This window comes from Balaenoptera acutorostrata, chromosome 15 (genome assembly GCF_949987535.1).
Source record: "Balaenoptera acutorostrata chromosome 15, mBalAcu1.1, whole genome shotgun sequence".
NCBI classification, from domain to species: Eukaryota; Metazoa; Chordata; class Mammalia; order Artiodactyla; family Balaenopteridae; genus Balaenoptera; species Balaenoptera acutorostrata.
In genome coordinates this window covers 13,937,555-13,957,908 of record NC_080078.1, presented here as the reverse complement: position 1 = coordinate 13,957,908, position 20,354 = coordinate 13,937,555, and the positions used below count along the sequence as shown (strand labels likewise).

Genomic DNA, 20,354 nt, shown 5'->3' with positions numbered 1-20,354 from the left:
GGGACCTCTTCAGAAGATCGGACGAGGAAACCTGGGAGTTCAGTGTTCTAAAAGCTACTCCTGGCATTTCCCAAAATGATGGTCACGTACAGCATGGTGGTCCAGAAGTGGGCATCCCCAAGGCTCAGTGTCCAGGCTCCAGCTGCCCTCCTGGCCCAGTACCACCACGTCACCATCTCCTCTCCCGGCCATCCCGCCCGAGACTAGTGGGGGTGGATCACTGGCTTGTCATCTGACCTCTCCCAAGATGCAGCCTCTTAAATGACTGACACAACCATCCCCTTCAGGCCACAACTCCCCACCTCCATTTCCCCGGCCACCAAGACTTTTAGGGTACTTTACTTCTCCAGACCCTGGGAGGCAAAAACTGGAGAGTCAGTAGGGACTGAAGGTCAGGATGACTCCAGAGCGTCCATCCCTCTCTGAACTCCTCCGGGACTGGCTGTGCCTGATCTAAACATATCATTACCACACTGCCCCCCACCGCAGCCGCAGGTGAACCTTCAAGGGCTCCCCAGTGCCCTCAGGGTCAAGTCCCAAACTCTCCAGGCCAGTATCATCGCATCACTGGGAACTTGTTAGAAATGCAATATCTCAGCCCCCCCCACTCCCCCCCACCAACTCAGAAACTCTGAGGATGGGGCCCAGGAGCTGGTGCTGTCATAAGCCTTCCAGATGATTCTGCTGCACACTGATGTGTGAGACCCAGTGCCTTGGAACATGTCTTATGAGGCCTTGGAGAGCCACCTCTCCATCTCTCTTCCGCCTCATCTCTCAGCACGTCTTTCTCTCTTGCATCCTAAGCCCTGGCCAAACTGGGCCACCTCCTGCCTCTTTGCAACCAGCACTCCAGGCTATCTCCCTCTTCTCACATCTTCTACGCTGTAGGTTTCCTGGTCTTTCCTCCTCCAGTGTAAACCACTTGAGGGCAGGGGCTGTATCTTATCAACTGCCAAATACAGTCGTCACCAGTGTCTGTAGTAGGTGCTCAAGACCCATCTGTTGAGTGAAGGAAGAAATGAATGGATGAAGACACTGGGCTCTTTAGTGCATCTTGCCTTTGATGCTAAAGCTCTGTTTCTCCACGGAAGGAAGCAGGTCTAGGCTTCCTGGTCGATCTTCTGCTTCCTGCGGGCACTTTTAGGCAGTGGTAGGGCTCCGGAAATTATCTTGAATTCAATGGACTGGATTTGAATTTAAAATGCTTGGGTTGTGCTGGAGAGCCTGCTCCAGCACAGCCCCAAAGAGCCTGTTCACAGGCACTTGCTCCTCTGTGCCTCAGTTTCCCCATGCTGCTTGCTTGCCTCCTAGAGTGACCGCAAGGAGCAAAGGAGCAAGTTCAGCCTGGCGTTACTTGTCCACTTTCAGGGGACACATCACACACTGAAGGCAGTGGAGGGTCTGGATTATGAGAACTACCTGCGGTGATAGTAAAGGAAATACAGCTCTTCTCTTTCCAGATGCTGGCTTAATGGGAAAGCAAAAGTGCTCTGAGCAGAGAGAACCATGAGCCATAAATGCATGCGAGAGTCTGTGCGTATGACCGATGAACGTGAACTTGGCACGTAAGGTGTGTGTCCATAAAACATGAGAGAGATGAAGGGAGCTTACGGGGCATTCTGTCCAATGTCTTCCTTTTACAGATGAACAAACAGAGATTGTGAGTCTGGCTTAGAACCAACCATCCTGTGCTCCTCTGGGATTGAATGTTTTCCCAGTTTGTAGCTTGCCTTTTATTACTATTGGTTGACATAAAATTGGTTTAAACTTTGATGCATGTCAAGTCTAATGACATTTTTGGATATATTTTCTCCCAGTTCTACAGGATTTCTGCTAAGCTCTTGGTGCACACACCCATATACGCATACACACACATGCACACACACACACACACACACACTGTGGGCTAGCACAAAGCTGTCAAAGGAAATTCATTTACCAGGCTCTATTTTTACTTTGTTGGTTGATTGTTTTGCCCTTTTTGGTTATCTTTGCTATCTCCTGGGAGACCAGAAGACACGTGTGTTCTTTGAAATATTACTGCAAGCACATTTCTCCTTCTCAGTCAGTGCTTGGCACTTGTACCAGCACTTACAGACCAGGCCATGCTTACCACCAAACTGATGATGGCCTTTCAGAACAGGGATATCAATCAGGTTCTCATGAGGGAAGCCGCTAACTCTTTCTCTGAAGTTGTGAACAGGCATATTTGGTTATAATTAAACATATGTACACGTGGCATCCATTTGCCTATTAGCAAATGACACAAATTGTATGCGGTCTCCTTTCAGTAGGAAATGTGCCCATTGATCCTCTTTAATATTTGTGTTGATGCTACCACTTGTGAATCTTTTCCCTAGTCTCTATAGAGAAACCACCAGAAAGCCTCTCGGCTGCTCAGAACAGGTAACAATTACCAAAGTAGAGGACAGAAGTTCCCAGAAGTCCTACACATCCCCTGTAGGTCCGGTGAACTTACTCCCTTCCTGCTCAGAGATGGGCTCCTACCTGGGGTCCCCAGCCATGGCACGGGTACAGTATTGCTGTGTGGTTCTCCAGCGGCCCCTGGTCCAAGCAGACGTCTTTTGCCTTGCTGTTGCGAAGCTGCAGGAATAGGCGAAACATGACCCGTCAGAGCTCATCTGGGGGAGCTACCTGCCCCCCATCCACTGTGGCTTGGTTCTGACTTCTTGATGCAAAGGCCATGAGACCCACACCCCCGCCCCCAAGTAAGGACCGAAGCTTCAGTCGGTGAGGTGATCACTTTAGCAACAAAGTCCTCCAGTGGGTGGTGTGGGTACTGGCCCTCTTGCCTGTGACCCACACACGTGCACATAGCTCCCCCATCCCCAGCACAAAGGAAGATCCCAGAGAACCTTTGGACATAGGAACATTGACTACACATTGGTTATCCAAGTGGACCTCGGCACCAGCACTGGTTTTCACAACCCTGGGAACCATGGGTCAGCTTTTCAGGTCATTACTGGCATAGAGGCATGAAAAACAGTAATCAAAACAGAAAAAAAAAATCTTGCCATCAGGAAAAGCTCAAGCAACATTCATTCATATATTCAAAAAATATTTACTGAATGCATACACTGGACCAGGTACCATTCTAGGTGTTTGGAATGAATCTGCAGAGGAAAAAACAGAAGTTCCCAAGACAACATCCCTGAATCTAGGCATGTCTCTTTGGAAGCATGTAAGAACTTACCTAATTTGGATCTCCAGGCCCACTGTGATTCTATATTGGTGTCCATCCCACCCACCACCCTGAAATCTCAACCAGTGGGAAAATGGCAACATTGTTGGTCTACCCCATACATCTGAGCCCCCTCCAGATTATATTCTCCATGGAAACCAAACTAACCAGGGATAAACCAAGAAGAGACGCACGGGACAATCTGCTTTTGCGCACCCAAGTTGTGTCTGGGTTCAGACAACTGAGCAGACTTTTAATAACTTTTTTAAAAAAATTTAAAAAGTAACACCATCTCATTGAGATGTTTTAGGAAATACAGAGGAAAGTAACAATGGTTCACAATCCTCTTACACAATTTTTTCCCCAATTTTGGACAATTTAATTTTGTTCAGTTTTGGCTGTAATGAGCAACAAAGCATAAAGCTTTGTTCACGTTTCAGATTTCCTTAAGAATAGACTCCTAGAACTGAGACTATGGTATCAAAGGGCATGGAGACCTTAATGTTCTTAAAACATGCTGCCCAACTGCTTTCTGGAAGCTTTGGACTAATTGATATTCCTATCCAGAAGGTATGTAAATACTTAACCAGTCCTGAGTTTCACCCTTTAAAAGTATTGTGTTGATCAAAGTGTACAAACTTCTAGTTATAAGATGAGTAAGTTCTGGGCATCTATGTACAGCATGGTAATTATAGCTGACAATATTGATAGCAATATACCTGACAGTTGCTAAGTGAGCAGACCTTAAATGTTCTCACCACAAAAAAGAAATGGTAATTATGTGGCATGTTAGCTAATGATATGGTGGTAATCATTTTGCAATATATAAGTGTATCAAATCAACAAGTTGTACAGCTTAAACTTATACAATGTTATATGTCAATTATATCTCAAAGCTGGACAGAGAGAAAGTAAAAGAACATCAGCTTGGGGAAAAAAATCCATGGGGGAGCATTTTTTTTTTTTTTTTTGGTAAGCTACAGGTTTCAAGCCAGAGGAAAAGCAGCTTCTGATGTCTGAGTATCACCCCTTTTCTCTTGGAAACCAATTCCTTATATTAAATCCCATGTTTGAAATACCTAGGATAGATTCTCTTTTTCTTTCTTCCTTTCTTCTTTCTTTCTTTCTTTCTTTCTTTCTTTCTTTCTTTCTTTCTTTCTTTTCCTTCCTCCCTCCCTCCCTCCCTCCCTCCCTCCCTCCCTCCCTCCCTCCCTCCCTTCCTTCCTTCCTTCCTTTCCTTCCTTCCTTCCTTCCTTCCTTTCCAGCATTCTTTTTAAACCCAAGGTTTCAAAAGTTCATAAAGAGGGATGTAGAGAGAAATGATGAAACAGACCTATTACACAACATTCCCAGAGTTGGTCCAAAGAGAGCTATCTTTAAAGAATTGCAAAGCTAACTTAGGAGACCAGCACTATGACTTTAGTTCTTTTATGGATGCTTTAAGGAAATGTTTGTTGCCAGTGCTTTCAATGGTGCAAAGATTAATTACATGGAAAAGCCCAGACAACTTCTGAGTCAAAAAGTAATTCAGAAGAGTTAGATTTTTGAAAGTGATGAAATTTTAGAAATACCTTTACCAATGTATTTTGCTTTTATTTTTCTTTTTATGTATACATAAGAGCAATATGGTAAAAATGTCTACTGAAGTCTAACAAAGCATTTAAACTAAGTAAAATAAAAATTAGAGGTGTTAAAAATTAATAAAAAATATTACTGTTTGAGAGCTGACAAAAGATATCCTATTTTTATAAATTTATACTGAATAGTAAATTGGAATGCTTCATGTTTAGCAATTATTCCCTTTTTGAGAATTACCTATGTATTTTCCCATTGGGATCTCAAGTGGTTTCATTATAGATTTGTAAGAGCTCTTTACATATTAAGGATATTAATGTTTTTGTGGCATATGTGTTCCATATAATGATTTCAGAAAACCAGGCTTTTAAATTTTGTTTCTAATGTTTATGCAAGCACATCTCTCATTCAGTAATTTAATAAATATTTATTGAGGGCCTGGTACTGTGCTAAGTGTAACGAGCACAAAGATAAAAAAAAAAAAATAGAGTCCCTGCTCTGAAGCATGGTCTGGAGAGAGAGACAGACACAGGAAGAGCTAGTACAATGACTGTATTATGCCAGGGCAGCAAGGAGCCTGCCTTCACCCCATCTGAGGGCTTCAGAGACTAAGGGGAGATGACTCCTGAGCTAAATGTTAAAGAGGATTAAGTGGAAGAGATGCTGGCAATGTTCTGTTTTTCACCCAGGGAACGGCTATGTGGATTTTTGCTTTATATTATTATGTTGCACATGTTTGGTTTATGCATATTGTATGTGTGTCGTATTTCATATAAATAATGCTAAAAGAAAAAAAAAAGATGAGCAAAAGTGAACTAGGGAGAAAAGTCTTTTCAGTATGAGCCTAGCACAGAATTTTGAACAGAAGAGTTGGTGGCTAATGTTTCTGTACACACTGAAGTGCTTTTGCATTGGAAAGGCAATATCTGACACATGTAAGAGTCAGGACATAAAGTATTTGCATATCTTTTAAAATTTTTGTCTTTTTATTGAAGTATAGTTAATTTACAATGTTGTGTTAGTTTCTGGTGTACAGCAAAGTGATTCAGTTATATATGTGTGTATGTGTGTATATATATATATATATATCTTTTATATATATATATTCTTTTTCATATTCTTTCCCTTTATAGTTTATTACAAGATATTGAATATAGTTCTCTGTGTTATATAGTAGGACCTTGTTGTTTACTCTATATGTAGTAGTTAGTATCTGCAGATCCCCAACGCCTACTTTATCCCTCCCTGCATATCTTTCTTTAAAAATTAATTTAAGACATTCCAGCTAATAGGGAAGAATAAAAATTTACAACTCAAGGAAGAATGACTTATTATCTAAGTGGGTATGGGCCCCAACACTGCTTGTAGGGTGAGGCAGAAACACCAGGGGCTGACACCTGCTCAGAGGTGTCTATTTCCCTTTGCCTCTGTGCTGGGGTCTGGCGCGGCAAAAAGAACTAGTAGCAGTGAGCATTAAAACACAATTGTCTGAATAATGGTAAATTCTGTCACCGAACTGCATTTGACTAAAAAGTTATTCTTCAAGAAGGTATAAAGTGCAAATAAAGTATAATAATGTTTGAGTCTTAACATTCCACATAATATTCACAAAGACTGAAAATTAACATCAACTGATGAAGAGGTCGGTAAAAGTTCTTGTATTACATACCACTTGACCCCTCATTTTGGAGGCTCAGAGATTAATTTTAAAAAATAAATTAGAGGTTACCAAAATGTAATTATAAGAACAGGGCATATACAGTGCACATGATGAGAAAGCTTTTTAAAAGCCCCCAAGCAAGGTAGCTAAAAAATGAAGAAAAAGAGCAAGGAGCATTAAAACCAGAAATACTCACTGGCCTGGGGAAAAACTCTCAAACAGAATTGTACATGAAAAACAAAGGCTAGAAAGTACTCATATCGTATGATATTCCCTCTGCCTTCTTCTTTTTCCCACTGCTCTGGGGTCTGGGTGTGGTGAAAAGAACCCACAGGAGTGTTAAAAATAGAGTTGTCTAAATAATGCTAGATTTTGTTACCAAACTGAATTTGATTCAGGTTGGTTTCTTCCATTTAATACTATAGTCCATCTGAAATATATTTCAGTATATGGTGAGCTCAGCAAGTAGAGAAGGAGTAAGAGAAACCAGTGCCCTAACATGTTAACATTGATCATAGCTAGGAATTGAGATTTTCAAAAAATTAATTAATTAATTTTTGGCTGCCTTGGGTCTTTGTTGCTGTGCACAGACTTCTCATTGCGGTGGCTTCTCTTGTTGTGGAGCATGGGCTCTAGGCGCGCAGGCTTCAGTAGTTGTGGCGCATGGGCTCAGCAGTTGTGGTTCGTGGGCTCTAGAGCGCAGGGTTAATAGTTGTGGCGCACAGGCTTAGTTGCTCTGTGGCATGTGGGATCTTCCCAGACCAGGGCTCGAACCCGTGTCCCTTGCATTGGCAGGTGGATTCTTAACCACTGTGCCATGGGGGAAGCCCTGGGAATTGGGATTTGACATAAGTTTTGTTTTTATCTTTTTGTTTTCTATGTAATCTATGTATTGAATTTATTACTTTAAAAAGATAGGAAAATTTGCAAAAACAAAAGGCTTCTCCCCTCCAAAAATCAGATTATGATCTCTATGTTATCTCCAAGGCCACTCCACCCTTCAGCTCCACAGTTGTCATTTACACTGTGCTTCATGTGAATGGCAGGCCTTGGAGTTCTGCAGTCCACAGCCTGTGGAACTGTGCCCTGGACTTCTGGCATTTTCTCATTTTTATTCTTTCTCTTTGCAAGGGTATTTTTCTTCATTTATAAAATTATCACATAAACATTAGTGACACCTGGGAAAACATGATAAAATATCCACATAAAAACTGTCTGTCCCACTATGTAGAAGTTTCACCTCTCAATACTATTCTCTTGCTTACTTCCAATCTAAAATGGTAGCTAATCTAATTTTATAATCCTGACTTTTTCCTCTTAAGTCTTATATTATCAATATTTTTCTCACATCATTAAACTTTTGTACACACCTTTTGAAATGGCTGCAAACTATTGCAAACCATTAATATAGTATATTTAACTAACCTTCAAGTTAAATTCAAATTTTTGATCAAGGAAAAAATAAATCCCTGAGATGAACAATTTTACTCGCAAATCTTTGTCCTCATTTCAGATTATTTGCTTGGGATAAGAGTGGAGAGGAAAGTATGACTCTCATTAAGCTTTTTAATACATCTGGTTCAAATTGCTTTTTAAAAAGCTTGTTTCAATTTGCACTCTCACCAGAGGACCTGTGCTTTTTCATATTACTAAGACCTCGCTGGCAAAGTACCAACATATATTCCAAAATTGAACCTTTGTTCATTTGGTAGAAGGAAAAAAGCTACCTCAGTGTATTTTAAATTTTAATTTCTTTGATTATGAAATAAATATAAAAATTTCATCCACTTGTATGTTCTCTTGTACTTTGTCTATTTTTCTTTGGGGATGTTTTATTTTCTTATTTAAATCAAAATTTTTATCTAAATCAATTCACAGAATTCATTATACATTAATGGTATTATCCATTCATCTATAGTATTTATGACATACAGATTTCCAGCTTGGAATATTATTTCTCCATTCAGTTGATATATAGATTATTTTAATATTTATGAACTCATATCAAATATCATTTTTCTTTGCATTTTCTTGCATAGCTTTCATTCTTAGAGAGCCTGTCCCCAGAGTTCAGATTCATATCTATTTCCGGATGGTTCAATTATGGCTTTTCTTTCATTTAATGCTATAGTCCTTCTGAAATATACTTGGGGATATGATATGCTGTAAAAATCTAAGTTGTTCTCTTTTCCAAAGAGCTGGGCAATTTACCCAATTGTCTTACGAACAGTCCATTTACTGCCCACTGTTTTTCAATGCCTCCTTTATATTTGATCTTTGAAAATCAAAAACAAAGAGAAACATGTGGACCTATTAATAAGTAGTAGGACGTATCAGGTACTGGTCTAAGATCTCTATATATGGCGGCTTGTTTCATCTTCCCAACAACCCCACGCAGTAGGTACTTTCACTTCCCCATTTTACAGATGAGGGGACAGAAGCTGAAAGGAGCCACTCGGACTTGAATCCAGCAGGCTGGCTCCAGAATCTTCATGAGTCCTTAACCACTACACTCACTGCCCCTGCAAGAAGTAAGCTCCCCATCCAGACTCCAGCCCCAAAGGGACACTTCGCCTGCACCTTGATGATTTAACCTGGGGCTGATTTACTCCCTACAAAAGGCTTCTCGCATAAAATAGAAAAATTCACAGTTGTAGAAAAAGGAAACCCTCAAAGTCCATGAGAGTCTTCCTAGCTTAAGCTTGACTGTCACGGGGAGTTCCAGGGAGCCCTGGGAAGAAATCCAAATGCCAGAGGTAGTGGGGTATCTCTGGTGGGTCCAGAGCACCGGGCTCCCTGAGCCCTGACCAGAATCTGTGTCACCGATTCCTCATCCAAACACACAGGGATGTAACAGGGAAGATGCCCAAGTGCTTATACACATGCATGTTCTCAGCAGTGCTGCTTATAATATTTTTTTAAAAAAAGGAAACAACAGAAATGTCTATGTTTTCAAGCAAAACACAGCATACACAAAAGGTACCATCTTATACAGCCATTAATAACGTTGCAGAAAAAGGCTTATTAACAACACAGGAAAATATTCTCTATTATTAGTAACATTTCAAATTATTAGGCATTGTGGACAGCCTGGTTTTAGTTTCAAATATCTATATACATCTATATCCAAAGAGAGGTGTATATAAAAAGTATATGTATGTATATAAAAAATATATTTTTAGTAAAAAGAAATACACACACACACACACACAATAAAGCAGACCATACATCCAAATGTACACATTATCTTTGGAATTAGAATGCTTATGTCTAATCCTGGCTTTATGACTTACAAGCTGTGAGACCTTAGATAATGTATTTCATGTCTCTAACTCTCAGCGTTCCTATCAATAAAATGGAAATAACACTACTGCCTAGTAAAGTGAGGATGACTGAACTCATATGTGAAAAGCACTTAGAACAGTACCGGCACATTGTAAGTGTTCATTGCCATTATCGCTATTTTCAAACTTTTCTAAAATGCAGGTTTATGGCATTTGTACTAAGAGAAAAGCCAATCTGTTTTAATATTCAGAAAGGTGACATCCTAGAAAATCTGAGAAGAGCATCTGTACCCTTTCTTTGGCAGTAAGTGGCTCTGGCCCACGGCACTGGGCAGTGGACAGACAGGTCCAGTCCCCGCCTCTCTTTACACCCAACTTCCTGCTCAATGTCCCAGGTACAGGTCCCAGGGGACCTCAGAATGGCCTAAACAGAACTCATGGTCCGCTCCACACTGTAGGAAAAACGATGGCCCACGCCCCCATTGATTACATGTACCCCCCCACCAGCCGGTGAGAGCCTTGCTGTCAAAGCCTGCAACTCCAAAAACTAATCATTGAATGAATGAATGAATGAATGAGTGAACGACTCTGTTCCCTGTTTTCCCCCAGCAAGGCAATCCACAGCCCACCGCACAGCCATCCAAGCCGAGAGCATGCGTGGTCTTAATTACCTCCCCGTAGGCAATGGTGTTATTGTATCTTCTCATTTCTGGGTAGACGTGGTCCAGGTACCACTGGAAATTCTTACACTTTAAACTCTTCCTCAAGGCTTTTCTTTCTGAGACATCGCCTATGTCAATTCCTGGATTCTGAAAGTAAGCAAAGGGCATTAGTGACCAGGAGGCGCTGGCCAAAACCGTTAGAGAGAAATCTGAAGCCCCTACTTGATCATCTAGCCCCGAGCTAGACGGTACTGTCCCCCGAGCACAGCACGCGACCCCCGAAGTCAGCCTACCTTACCATCATCAAAGGGATCCCGTGACACACTGATATTGACAACCTAGGCCCCATCTCCATCTCTGCCATTTCTTCAGTGACTCTCAGAACCCAATTATTAGAGGAATTATTTGATTAAGACGAGAAAATAAATGTCTATAACCTCCTCCCATCTTTCTTGTCCGTACACATGTAATTTCCCCCCTTTGCTGGCTCTTTGCGAAGTTCATTATATGCAGATGTGAAAATAATTTTCCACTGCAAAGCTGGTAATGACGTTCTAATGAATAATTCACTCTGCTTTTACAGAAATGAACCTGTAATGTGCTGCTGTGTGCTGACAGGGGAAAATAAAGTAGCTGAAATACGATTCCAGAGCCAGCCACAGGATGGCTGTGACCCAGGGCAGACAGGATACGCTTTCCTCCACGGCGGACAGCCAGGCATCATCTTGGAGCAGAAGTGTTTAAATGATTTCATTAAGATTTCTTCTTCAGCAGCCAAACAGTGATTTTTTTTTTAAAGACAAGTCCCTTTAAATGTCAAACATTAATATTCAAAGGCAAACCTGGGCAGTGATATTTAACTCTTTGTTTTAATATACTTAGCGTGATTAATGAGGATGGTCATTTATGAAAAGCCTGGTAGGGAACACTGGCATTAGGGACCGAGGTGGTTTGTAATGATGGAGAAGCACTGGAATAGGGTTGGCAGCCCTCACTTCTTCTGACCCCAAGTCACACCCCCATCCTAGATCACAACTCTCATCTGCAAACGAGAAAAATAACAACGTCTGTTCCACTGATGTCACAGGGCTGTGGGCAGAGTCGAGTGAAGATGCCAGTTCACATCCTTGCCCTGCCATGTGCTGGGTGTAGGACCTTAAGCAAGTCAATTTAACTTGCCAGAGCTGCAGTTCACTCATCTGTAAAATGGACATCACAGTGGGTTCATATCAAGCTAGCATTTATTGAGCACTTAATATTTGTTATGCTCTGTTTTAAGCCTCATTTTTATCCTTCCAGGAGCCCTATGAGACCAAGGTTAACAAACTCTGTCTTACAGATGAGAACACCAGGGCAGGCAGTTCCTCTGTCATAAGGTTGTTGTGAGGGCTAAATGAAATATTGCAAATAAGAAACTTAGCGAGTACCTGGGAGAGTGTAAGGAGCTCAACAAAGGTTGCCTATTTTTATATAATAATGTGGAAAATCATTTCTAGTTTAACAGCTATAAAGTGCTGCATGGCCATAAGGGGGTTTTCAGTGCTTTAGAACATTATTTCAATAATTGTAACAACAATGATATAAAAATTCTTCACTTGTATCCTCTTTATCCACAAACCTGCACATATTCAACTGCATTTCTGCTGTCTTGGGCTCCAGCCTCCTGAAACGCAGGGGCTGCCATTTCTCAGTGGGAACAATTCCACAGCTTGGACACCTACAGGTGCTCTGGCTGAACAGATAAACCCAACTGTGGCTGAGGGTATAGGTCACCCCGCTGTGCTACGGAGGACAGAAATGCTTGCCAACATTCCATATCCTGTGCCAGGCACTGCTTTAAGTACATCACGTGTCCTTAGTTTTAGTACTTTAGTACTTAGTACTTAGATTAAGTACTTCTGATTTACTTCTCACAATCAACCTAGGAAGGAGGACCTGCTATTATCCCCATTTTATAGCTGAGGAACCTAAGATACAGAGATGATAAGTAGATTTGTTCAAGATGTCATAACCGTAAACGGCAGGGCTGGGATCCCAACCAAGCCAGAGCACAACCGCCGTGCAATACTCCTGTGGGGCTGTAGTAACATGGGGATTTTCCTAGATTATATTCTGGGTAGAATATGGAAGAGAACCGAAGAGCCATGTAAACAAGGATCCAGCATACAGTAGGGACATACGTCACGGGGCAGCTGGAGCTCCACGGGAGGGCACACTGTGAGAGCAGACGACAGGGTCTGGTGTCAAAAACTTTGGGCAAGGATCTTCTGGACACGGTGTACATTCCGAAGCAGGGTGTCAAGATTAATATAATGAGACCAGAATTAACACAGTGAGACCCCTCTAATCTCTGTTAATGGATTTAGAGATTTCCATGGTGCCAATCCCCGTGTAAAGCAGGGGTTCTAAAACCTGGAGGTCTGTAAGCTGCCTCAAAGTACACTTATAATTTTGCAAGGGTGAGCATCTTTCTGGGGAGGAACCATCGGCTTAGTAAAGGGATCAGTGACCCATCAGACATAATGTCAGTGATCTAGGGTGATGGGGAAGGGCTCTTTGGTCCTACCTCCAGTGGCAGATTCCACGCTATGTACACGTGAGACTTGTAATCGTCCATCCAGACCTCGGCAACCCGGAGAGCATTCCTCTTGGTGTAGAAGCCGATGTTGCTGTTGTATGGCTTCTTCTTCCGCTCGATGTGGGCCACCCGTGAGCAAGGCAGGACCTCCATGCTGCCCCCGCACAGCCACACCTGGGGAGGGGGGCAAGGACTTCATCAGCCTGACAAAGAAATTCCCAGAGGCCACTGCTCCCTCCCCCAGGCCTGAAAGCAATGGTTCAGGAGACAGCCTGAGCAAGAAATGTGTTTTCATTTATAAAGCCACTGAGCTTTCGGGGTTGGTTTATTACTGCAGCATAGCCTAACCTCACCTGACTAAAACTGGTAGAAAAGATGGTTTTGGGGAGCTTTTTATAGATACAGCAGCTCAGGATATTAAAATGCAGCTCTTCCTAAGAAAGGTCAATACATGTGAGGTGCTCCTGGTGACGCATGGGTTTTCTTAAGTTCTCAGTAGTGCACAATTGTCACCTGTGAAGGTTTTATTTCCCATCTGGCTGAAGCTGGGCCCTACGGAGCTATAATGGCAAATTCAAACTAACAAAACAGAATATCTTTATTCATATCAGCACAAAGTGTACAATGGTTTAATTCTCCATTTATTAATATGCTCTGTTTTGGAGTCCTAAGAGCACAGATGCCCGGCCTTCTGGAAGCATCCACCCCAATGCCATCATGTACAGGTGGCACTTGTTGCTAGAATATTTAAGTGGAAGGCTGAAATGTTAATTGCCTTTAAGGGATGCAAAAGCCCAAGGAAGTGACAACTTGCCATCCTCTTGCAGGAGCACGACAGGCTTCCAGACTCAAAAGGCCCTGTTCCCAGAGGAAAACAGGACCACCCAACTTCTCTCAGTCCCAAGCAGGACAATCAAAGCATTTCTGATTGTCAAGAAGGACTGATTTGTGAAAATGAATTCCTGGTACTGGTGAGGAGAAGGGGAAGAAGACACAGAGAGGTTTCAGGGACCCATGAGACAGTCCTGTGTACTCTCTGTAAATGAGAGTGTGCCCGTGAGCTGACTCAGGTCAGCATAGACCACGTATGCTCATCCCAAACTAGGCCACTTCAAGCCGTTCTACCTTCAGTTTCCCAAACTCCCTCCTTGAGGATACTGGGACCCTCTCGAGTGTTTGCACACCTCCCCTGGGCCTTTATTGATTGAATTTAGTGGCAAATTTGTGTGTGTGTGTGTGTGAGCTTCTGTTTCTATTTCCCAACTCTGGCTGCACCACAAGGAAATAATACAGATGGAAAATTCTCCTCATAACCAAGAATCCTCACCTTGCCTGTTTCTTCAAGGAGGAGACTGTGAGCTAAGAGATTGGTAGACAGTAGGGGATCCAGGCTAGTTTGATTTGTGACCCGACAACTAGATGCCCCCATGAATTGGGGCAGACTCAGCTGTTGGCATTGGAAGGAAGCCAAGTCAGGGAAGCAAAATATGGCAAAAGGCCTATGGGGGAATAGAGGCAAGAGACCTTACAGGGTAAAAGAAGGTGGCTGAATTTCCAGGAGTGGGCAACATACAAACACACAGAGTTCCATGGGTATGCGGCCCTAGACAGTTTCAGGATTCTGAGAATGAACAGAAAGACATCTCATGTTCACAGATTAGACGATTTAATATCGTTATGTTAGCAATACTTCCCAAATTGATTTAAATATTCAACACAATTCTTATCAAAACCCCAAAGGCTTCTTTGCAGAAATTAACAAACTGATCCTAAATTTCATATGGAAATACAAAGGACCCAAAATAACCTTGAAGAGAACAAATTTGGAGGACTTCTACTTCTGGGGCAACATGCAAAACAAGGAATTTGGACCACTACCTACCTCACAACATATACAAAAATTAACTCAAAACAGATCAAAAACCTAAATGTAAGAGCCAAAACTATAGAACACTTAGAAGAAAACGTAAGAGTAAAGTTCATGATCTAGGATTAGGCAAAGGTTCATCAACTGATAAACAAAATATGGTATATCCATACGATATTATTTAGCAATAAAAACAAAATACAGACACATGCTACAGCCTGAATGAACCCTGACAACTTATGTAAGTGAAAGAGGCCGGTCACAAAGGACTGTATGTTATTTGATTCCATTTATATGAAATGTCCAGTAAAAGAAAATCCACAGAGACAGAAAGTAAGTTGATGGTTGCCTAAGGCTGAGGGTGGGGTCAGAGGAATAGAGTGACTGCTAGCAGGTATGGGTTTCTTTTTAGGGTGATGAAAATGTTCTCATATTGATAGTGGTGAATACTGCACAACTCCTGAATATACTAAAAACCACTGAGTTGTACACATTAAATGGGTGAACTATAGTAGTATGTGACTATCTCAACAAAGCTGTGACAAAAATAGATAAATAAATACACAGAGAGATGGGGGAAAGAAGATTCAAGGGATGGATTCCAGTTTGGGGGGGCTCCAGAGGAGTGGAAAAAGCAAAGCAGAGCTTGGTGAGGATCTCAGATGGTTGACTTCTTTCACTTAGCATCATGTTTTCAAGTTTTACCCATGTTGTAACAAATATCATTATTGCATTCCTTTTTATAGTAGAACACGATTCCATTGGATGGATGTCCTACATTTTGTTTATACATTTATCAGTTGATGGGCACTCGGGTTGTTTCCATTTTGGCTGTTATAAATAACCCTGCGATGAACATTCATATACAAGTTTTTATATGGATATACGTTATCATTTCCTTTGGGTACATACCCTAGGAGTGGAATTGCTGGGTCATAGGGTAACTCTATGCTTAACCTTTTGATGAATTGCTAGACTTCTCCAAAGTGGCTGCACCATTTTACATTCCCACCAGCGGTGTAATGAGGGCTCTAAATTCTCCCCATCCCCGCTAACCCTTGCTATTGTCCATCTTTTTGATTATAGCCATCCTAGTGGGTGTGAAGTAGTATCGCATTATGGTTTTGATTTGCATTTCCCTGATGGCTAATGATGTTGAGTATCTTTTCATGTGCTTATTGGCCATTTGTCTGTCTTTGGAGAAATGTCTATTCAGATCCCCTGCCCAATTTTTAAATGGGTTGTTTGTCTTTTTATCATGAGCTGAGGCCTTAGGGTGAAAATGAAGTTGGCTTCCAGTGTCATTTCTCTTTCTCTTGCCTCCGTCTTCATCATCTTTTTGGATGCCAGTGTGCAAGACCTTTCAAATCATTCCTTATGGACAGTCTGACCCCTGGGCTCTGTATAGAGCTGGCGTGGAGAGGGCTGTGAGATGCAGAGGAATGAACTGCAGCAGAGGCCGATATTCTTGTTCAACCTCCTCCAAAGACCAGCAGTATGACATTAAACAAGTCACTTTCTCCCTCTCCCGCCAGGTGCCCCAGGCTCTCCATTCCGGTGTCTCAGCCAAACCTAGCAAAGCAGCCCTGCACCCCCCAGGCTACCTGGAAACGATGCAGTGTCCTACTCTGACGTCTTTCAGGATGCTGCTTTTCATAAGTTATGTTTGGCTTTTCTCCACGAGAGAATGAGGAATCTCAGGACTCCAATGGGAGAATTCCAGACAGTTGACAGGTCAGCCAGCCAGAAAGCGGCAGGCTTCTCTGTGAAGGCCTCCAGTCTGTTTTTAGCAAGCTTTCTTCCCAACTCAAAGGGACAGATACCTGAAGTAACAGGAGATTTCACTGACATCTCTCAGGAGAGAAGAAAACATACGTTTCTCTAGATTTTGTCATGTAGATTTGGAATACAGGAGAGAGAAAAGTTTACCCCTAACAAAAGTGGGGGAGGGGAGTCAAAGGACACAGAGGTAAATAAACCAATGTGCTTCCTGTGACCACATCCTGGCATTCTGGATCACAAAGTGCTCTAGGGCCACATAGGTCCCTGCAGCCCCTATAATCCATCCCTGTACAGAAGGGGAGCCCCCGACCTTCACCTCCAGGGTCCGTACTTGCATGCGCTCCTTTCAAGGCCTGAGCTAGTATCTGACCCCAGAGAACCTGGAAGCCCCGTCCTGGGGACCCCTCCCATCCTCTCTCTTAGGGAGGGAAGCCCTAATGCTCTGGAGCTGGTCTCTCAATGTTGCCTCCCCAGAGACAGGAATTCTTCCTGGTATCAGATGTGAAGTCACTTTGGACACCATTTAAACCCATTTACAATGTTAAAAGCAACACTGAAGGAGTGCTTAGTGCAGAAATTATGTAAATAACCCCATTCGGTAATCCAAGGGCAGGCAAATTTTAGCCTTTTGTTGGCTGGCAAAATCCGTTCAAGACAACACAGATTGCTGGCTAAGATAATATTTTATTTGTTACTTCTGTCCTCCCAATCCGTTTCGGGACTCCCTGGTAACCCACCTCCCAGAGGCAAGGACTCACCCCAGCTCCTCCGTGCTCCCCTCTGCCATCCTGGGAACAGTGAGCTGGCTTTTCCCAGTCTACATGCACAGTCTCTCCACTACACTGGATGGGCACAGAATGGCTTTCCTCCTCAAGTCCTTTTCCAAAAATTCAATTTCAAACCTCTCCTTTATTTATTACTGTTTCTCAGTAATAGGATTTACCGATATGGACCTCAAAACATATGTCAATTTAAATACCACAGCGGCGAGAACCCCTAAATACCTGGATTCTACTGCCAGTCGATGCAAGTCATTTCTCTTAATGCAAGATGAGGAATTAAAACGAAGCTTGGCAAAGGCCACGTGATTCAGAGGAGAAAAGAAACGCATACTGAGAGCAGCTTGATTGATGGAGCATGAAAAGGGTGTTGGGAGAGCTTTTTTTCCTTTTCTTTTGATGTGAGTTGCTGCTGCTTATGCACGTAAAAGAATAATAAGGGGAGGGGGTGGGAACAAATAATATCAGATTTATGCTCACCGATTTAAAATTTTCGCCAGCCTTACTATCCAGCCTGCTAGTATGATATGGTCAGAGAGGGCTGGGCTTCTATGTTAGAAAAATAGCTCAAAGCAGCCTTAATCAGGCGCTTTTGGGTCAGCTGGGCCCTGTCTTTCCCCCTCCCTTGCCTACCTCTCTTCCTCTATCCTTAGACTGCCCCACGTTGGCTTTCTCTGGCTGCTGTTTCTGTCCTGCCGTCTCTGCCCTGTTTACAGACTCCTTCCTTTGGACTATCCCTTCTTGAAAAAGCAGCTCCGACTAAGTAGAGAACAAGCATTTTAACCCATCTTTGCATCCCCAGCACCCAGCCTGATGCCTTTGACTTCTCTTGGTCATTCAATGCAATGCTGCATACATGTTCACGAAGACCAGAGCTCAGAGCTAAACGCTGCCAGGGATATAAAGATAACTGAGACATGAATCCCACTCATGGTCTTTGTTCTTTCCTCAGAGTTTGAAACGGGAATTCCAGGAAAGTGTTGAGGACCGCTCTAGAACCCTGGGGTGGAAGTAGCCAGAATGGGGGGGAGTGGGTGATAACACTGCATTCATTTCCCCATGTGTGCAATCTTGCTCTGCTATCATTCAGTCTGCACTTTGCCTAGGATTAAAGAGGAGCTGGTAGGGCGCCATTGTGGATGAACTACGCTTAACCACAGAGGAAACTGAATTAGATTCAGTTCTTTCTTTTTTTTTAATTTTAATTTTTGGTTGAAGTATAGTTGATTTACAATGTTGTGTTAGTTTCTGGTGTACAGCAAAATGTATATATATGTGTATATGTATATATTCTTTTCCGTCTTATTTCCATTACGGTTTTTTACAGGATATTGAATATAGTTCCCTGTGCTATAGAGTATGTCTTTATCTGTTTTATATAGAGTAGTTTGTATCTGCTAATCCCAAACTCCTAATTTATCCCCCCCCCCACCTCCTTTCCCATTTGCTAAACATAAGTCTGTTTTCTAGGTCTGTGAGTCTGTTTCTGTTTTGTAAATAAGTTCATTTGTATCATATTTCAGATGCTGCATATAAGTGATATCATATGGTATTTGTCTTTCTCTTTCTGATTTCACTTAGTATGATCATCTCTAGGTCCATCCATGTTGCTGCAAATGGCATGATCTTATTCTTTTTTTTATGGCCAAGTAGTATTCTATTGTAGATATATACCACATCTTCTTTAATTTAGATTCAGTTCTGTCTTTAACCCCAAAGGGCCAGAGCTTTGAGATTGTGTACAGCGATCTGGAAGGAGACTGGAATGGCCACATGCTTCAAAGAGTATCCCGCCGCCACGGTTCAAAAGGCCCTCGAAGGTTGTGATCGCTTCCTCTAGCGCCCAAGTTCCCTCACTGAAACTGACTTGGTCAGGGTTAACTAAAAGACCTTGCCAATTACCTCTCCCAGAAATCTGCAGAAGGGGACTGTGGCTTCGGGGCTGCCTGCGGTTTTGGACTAGGACTCATGAGAGGCCAGGATGGATGAGCCCTCCATAGCTCCAGCAGATGAGACAGCCACCTACCCACTGGCCATCGTCTAATAAGGACCTCCCGTCCCATTCCTCAGGACACAGTCTGCCTGAGACACGCCTTGGGGAGAAACTGGCTGCTTAGCTAACTCTTCTTTCTTCCCCAGCGGGGGCCACAGGGAGCCCCACTCTCCCCTGTCACTGGGGATAGAACTGCTGAGAACGTCAACTAATTTTTTAAATGTTGGACTAGTAACTGGACTGATAATAAGCTGTGAGTCCGGAAAGGCAGAGGATAGAGCATCAGGGTCCAGGGACTCGGGGGCAAAGCGGACGACCCAGCCGTTACTGATGGTCAGCAGGGGCTGGGCAGGCGTGGCCTTAGGGGCCAGGATGCTGCCACCATAGGCGAGTCTGGAGACCAGAAATTCCAGGCCATCAATCATGCCATTCAGTGCTCTTGGAGACGCTGGATGGTTTAAAGCAAGGGAAAGACAAACACAGATCCCGGTTCACTCGCGTCTGGGCACAAAAGGAAACTCAGAACCATCAGATGACCCTCCTAAGTGAATCTGGGCCTGTGGCTGGTGGCTTGGGGCCTGATGAGTTACAATGTCGGTAGATTTCACCACCTCTTCAAGTTTTTTGGTGTAAACCTTAGGGCTTTGATCAAGAAAGGATCCTCAAGATGGGAGTAGACATGCATATGCTGAGAAGGTGACAAATCTCCGTCTCTTTTATTGAATTCCAACTTCTATTTTGGTGCCCAGGTGGACCAGAGGATCACGTGATGCTCTCCTTGGGCCTGTAACCGTCCCTGACGAACCAAACCTAAACACAGCACCGCGCGTGGGAAAGATGGGGCCAACCTCTGCCAGTGGCAGCACCGGTTCCTGCAGACTCTACGGCAAAGGCTACAGCCTGGGCACCACAGCCTCCTGGGCACCCACAAGTCTGGCTTCCCCACGGGAGGTGTGGCCTTAAGACTCATTC

At 43.0% G+C, this 20,354-nt stretch overlaps 1 protein-coding gene across 3 annotated transcripts in view; it reads right to left on the bottom strand.

Annotated features, from left to right (window-relative positions):
* GALNT17 (polypeptide N-acetylgalactosaminyltransferase 17) overlaps nucleotides 1-20,354 on the bottom strand; it is a 482,627-nt gene that overhangs the window by 47,124 nt on the left and 415,149 nt on the right. For all 3 annotated transcript variants that reach the window (XM_057529210.1, XM_057529212.1, XM_057529211.1), the window contains exons 7-9: nucleotides 12,950-13,135; nucleotides 10,393-10,530; nucleotides 2,509-2,604 (exon numbers count right to left, since the gene is read on the bottom strand). In XM_057529210.1, coding sequence (XP_057385193.1) covers nucleotides 2,509-2,604; nucleotides 10,393-10,530; nucleotides 12,950-13,135 — 420 coding nt within the window. The remainder of the gene's footprint in view (nucleotides 1-2,508; nucleotides 2,605-10,392; nucleotides 10,531-12,949; nucleotides 13,136-20,354) is intronic.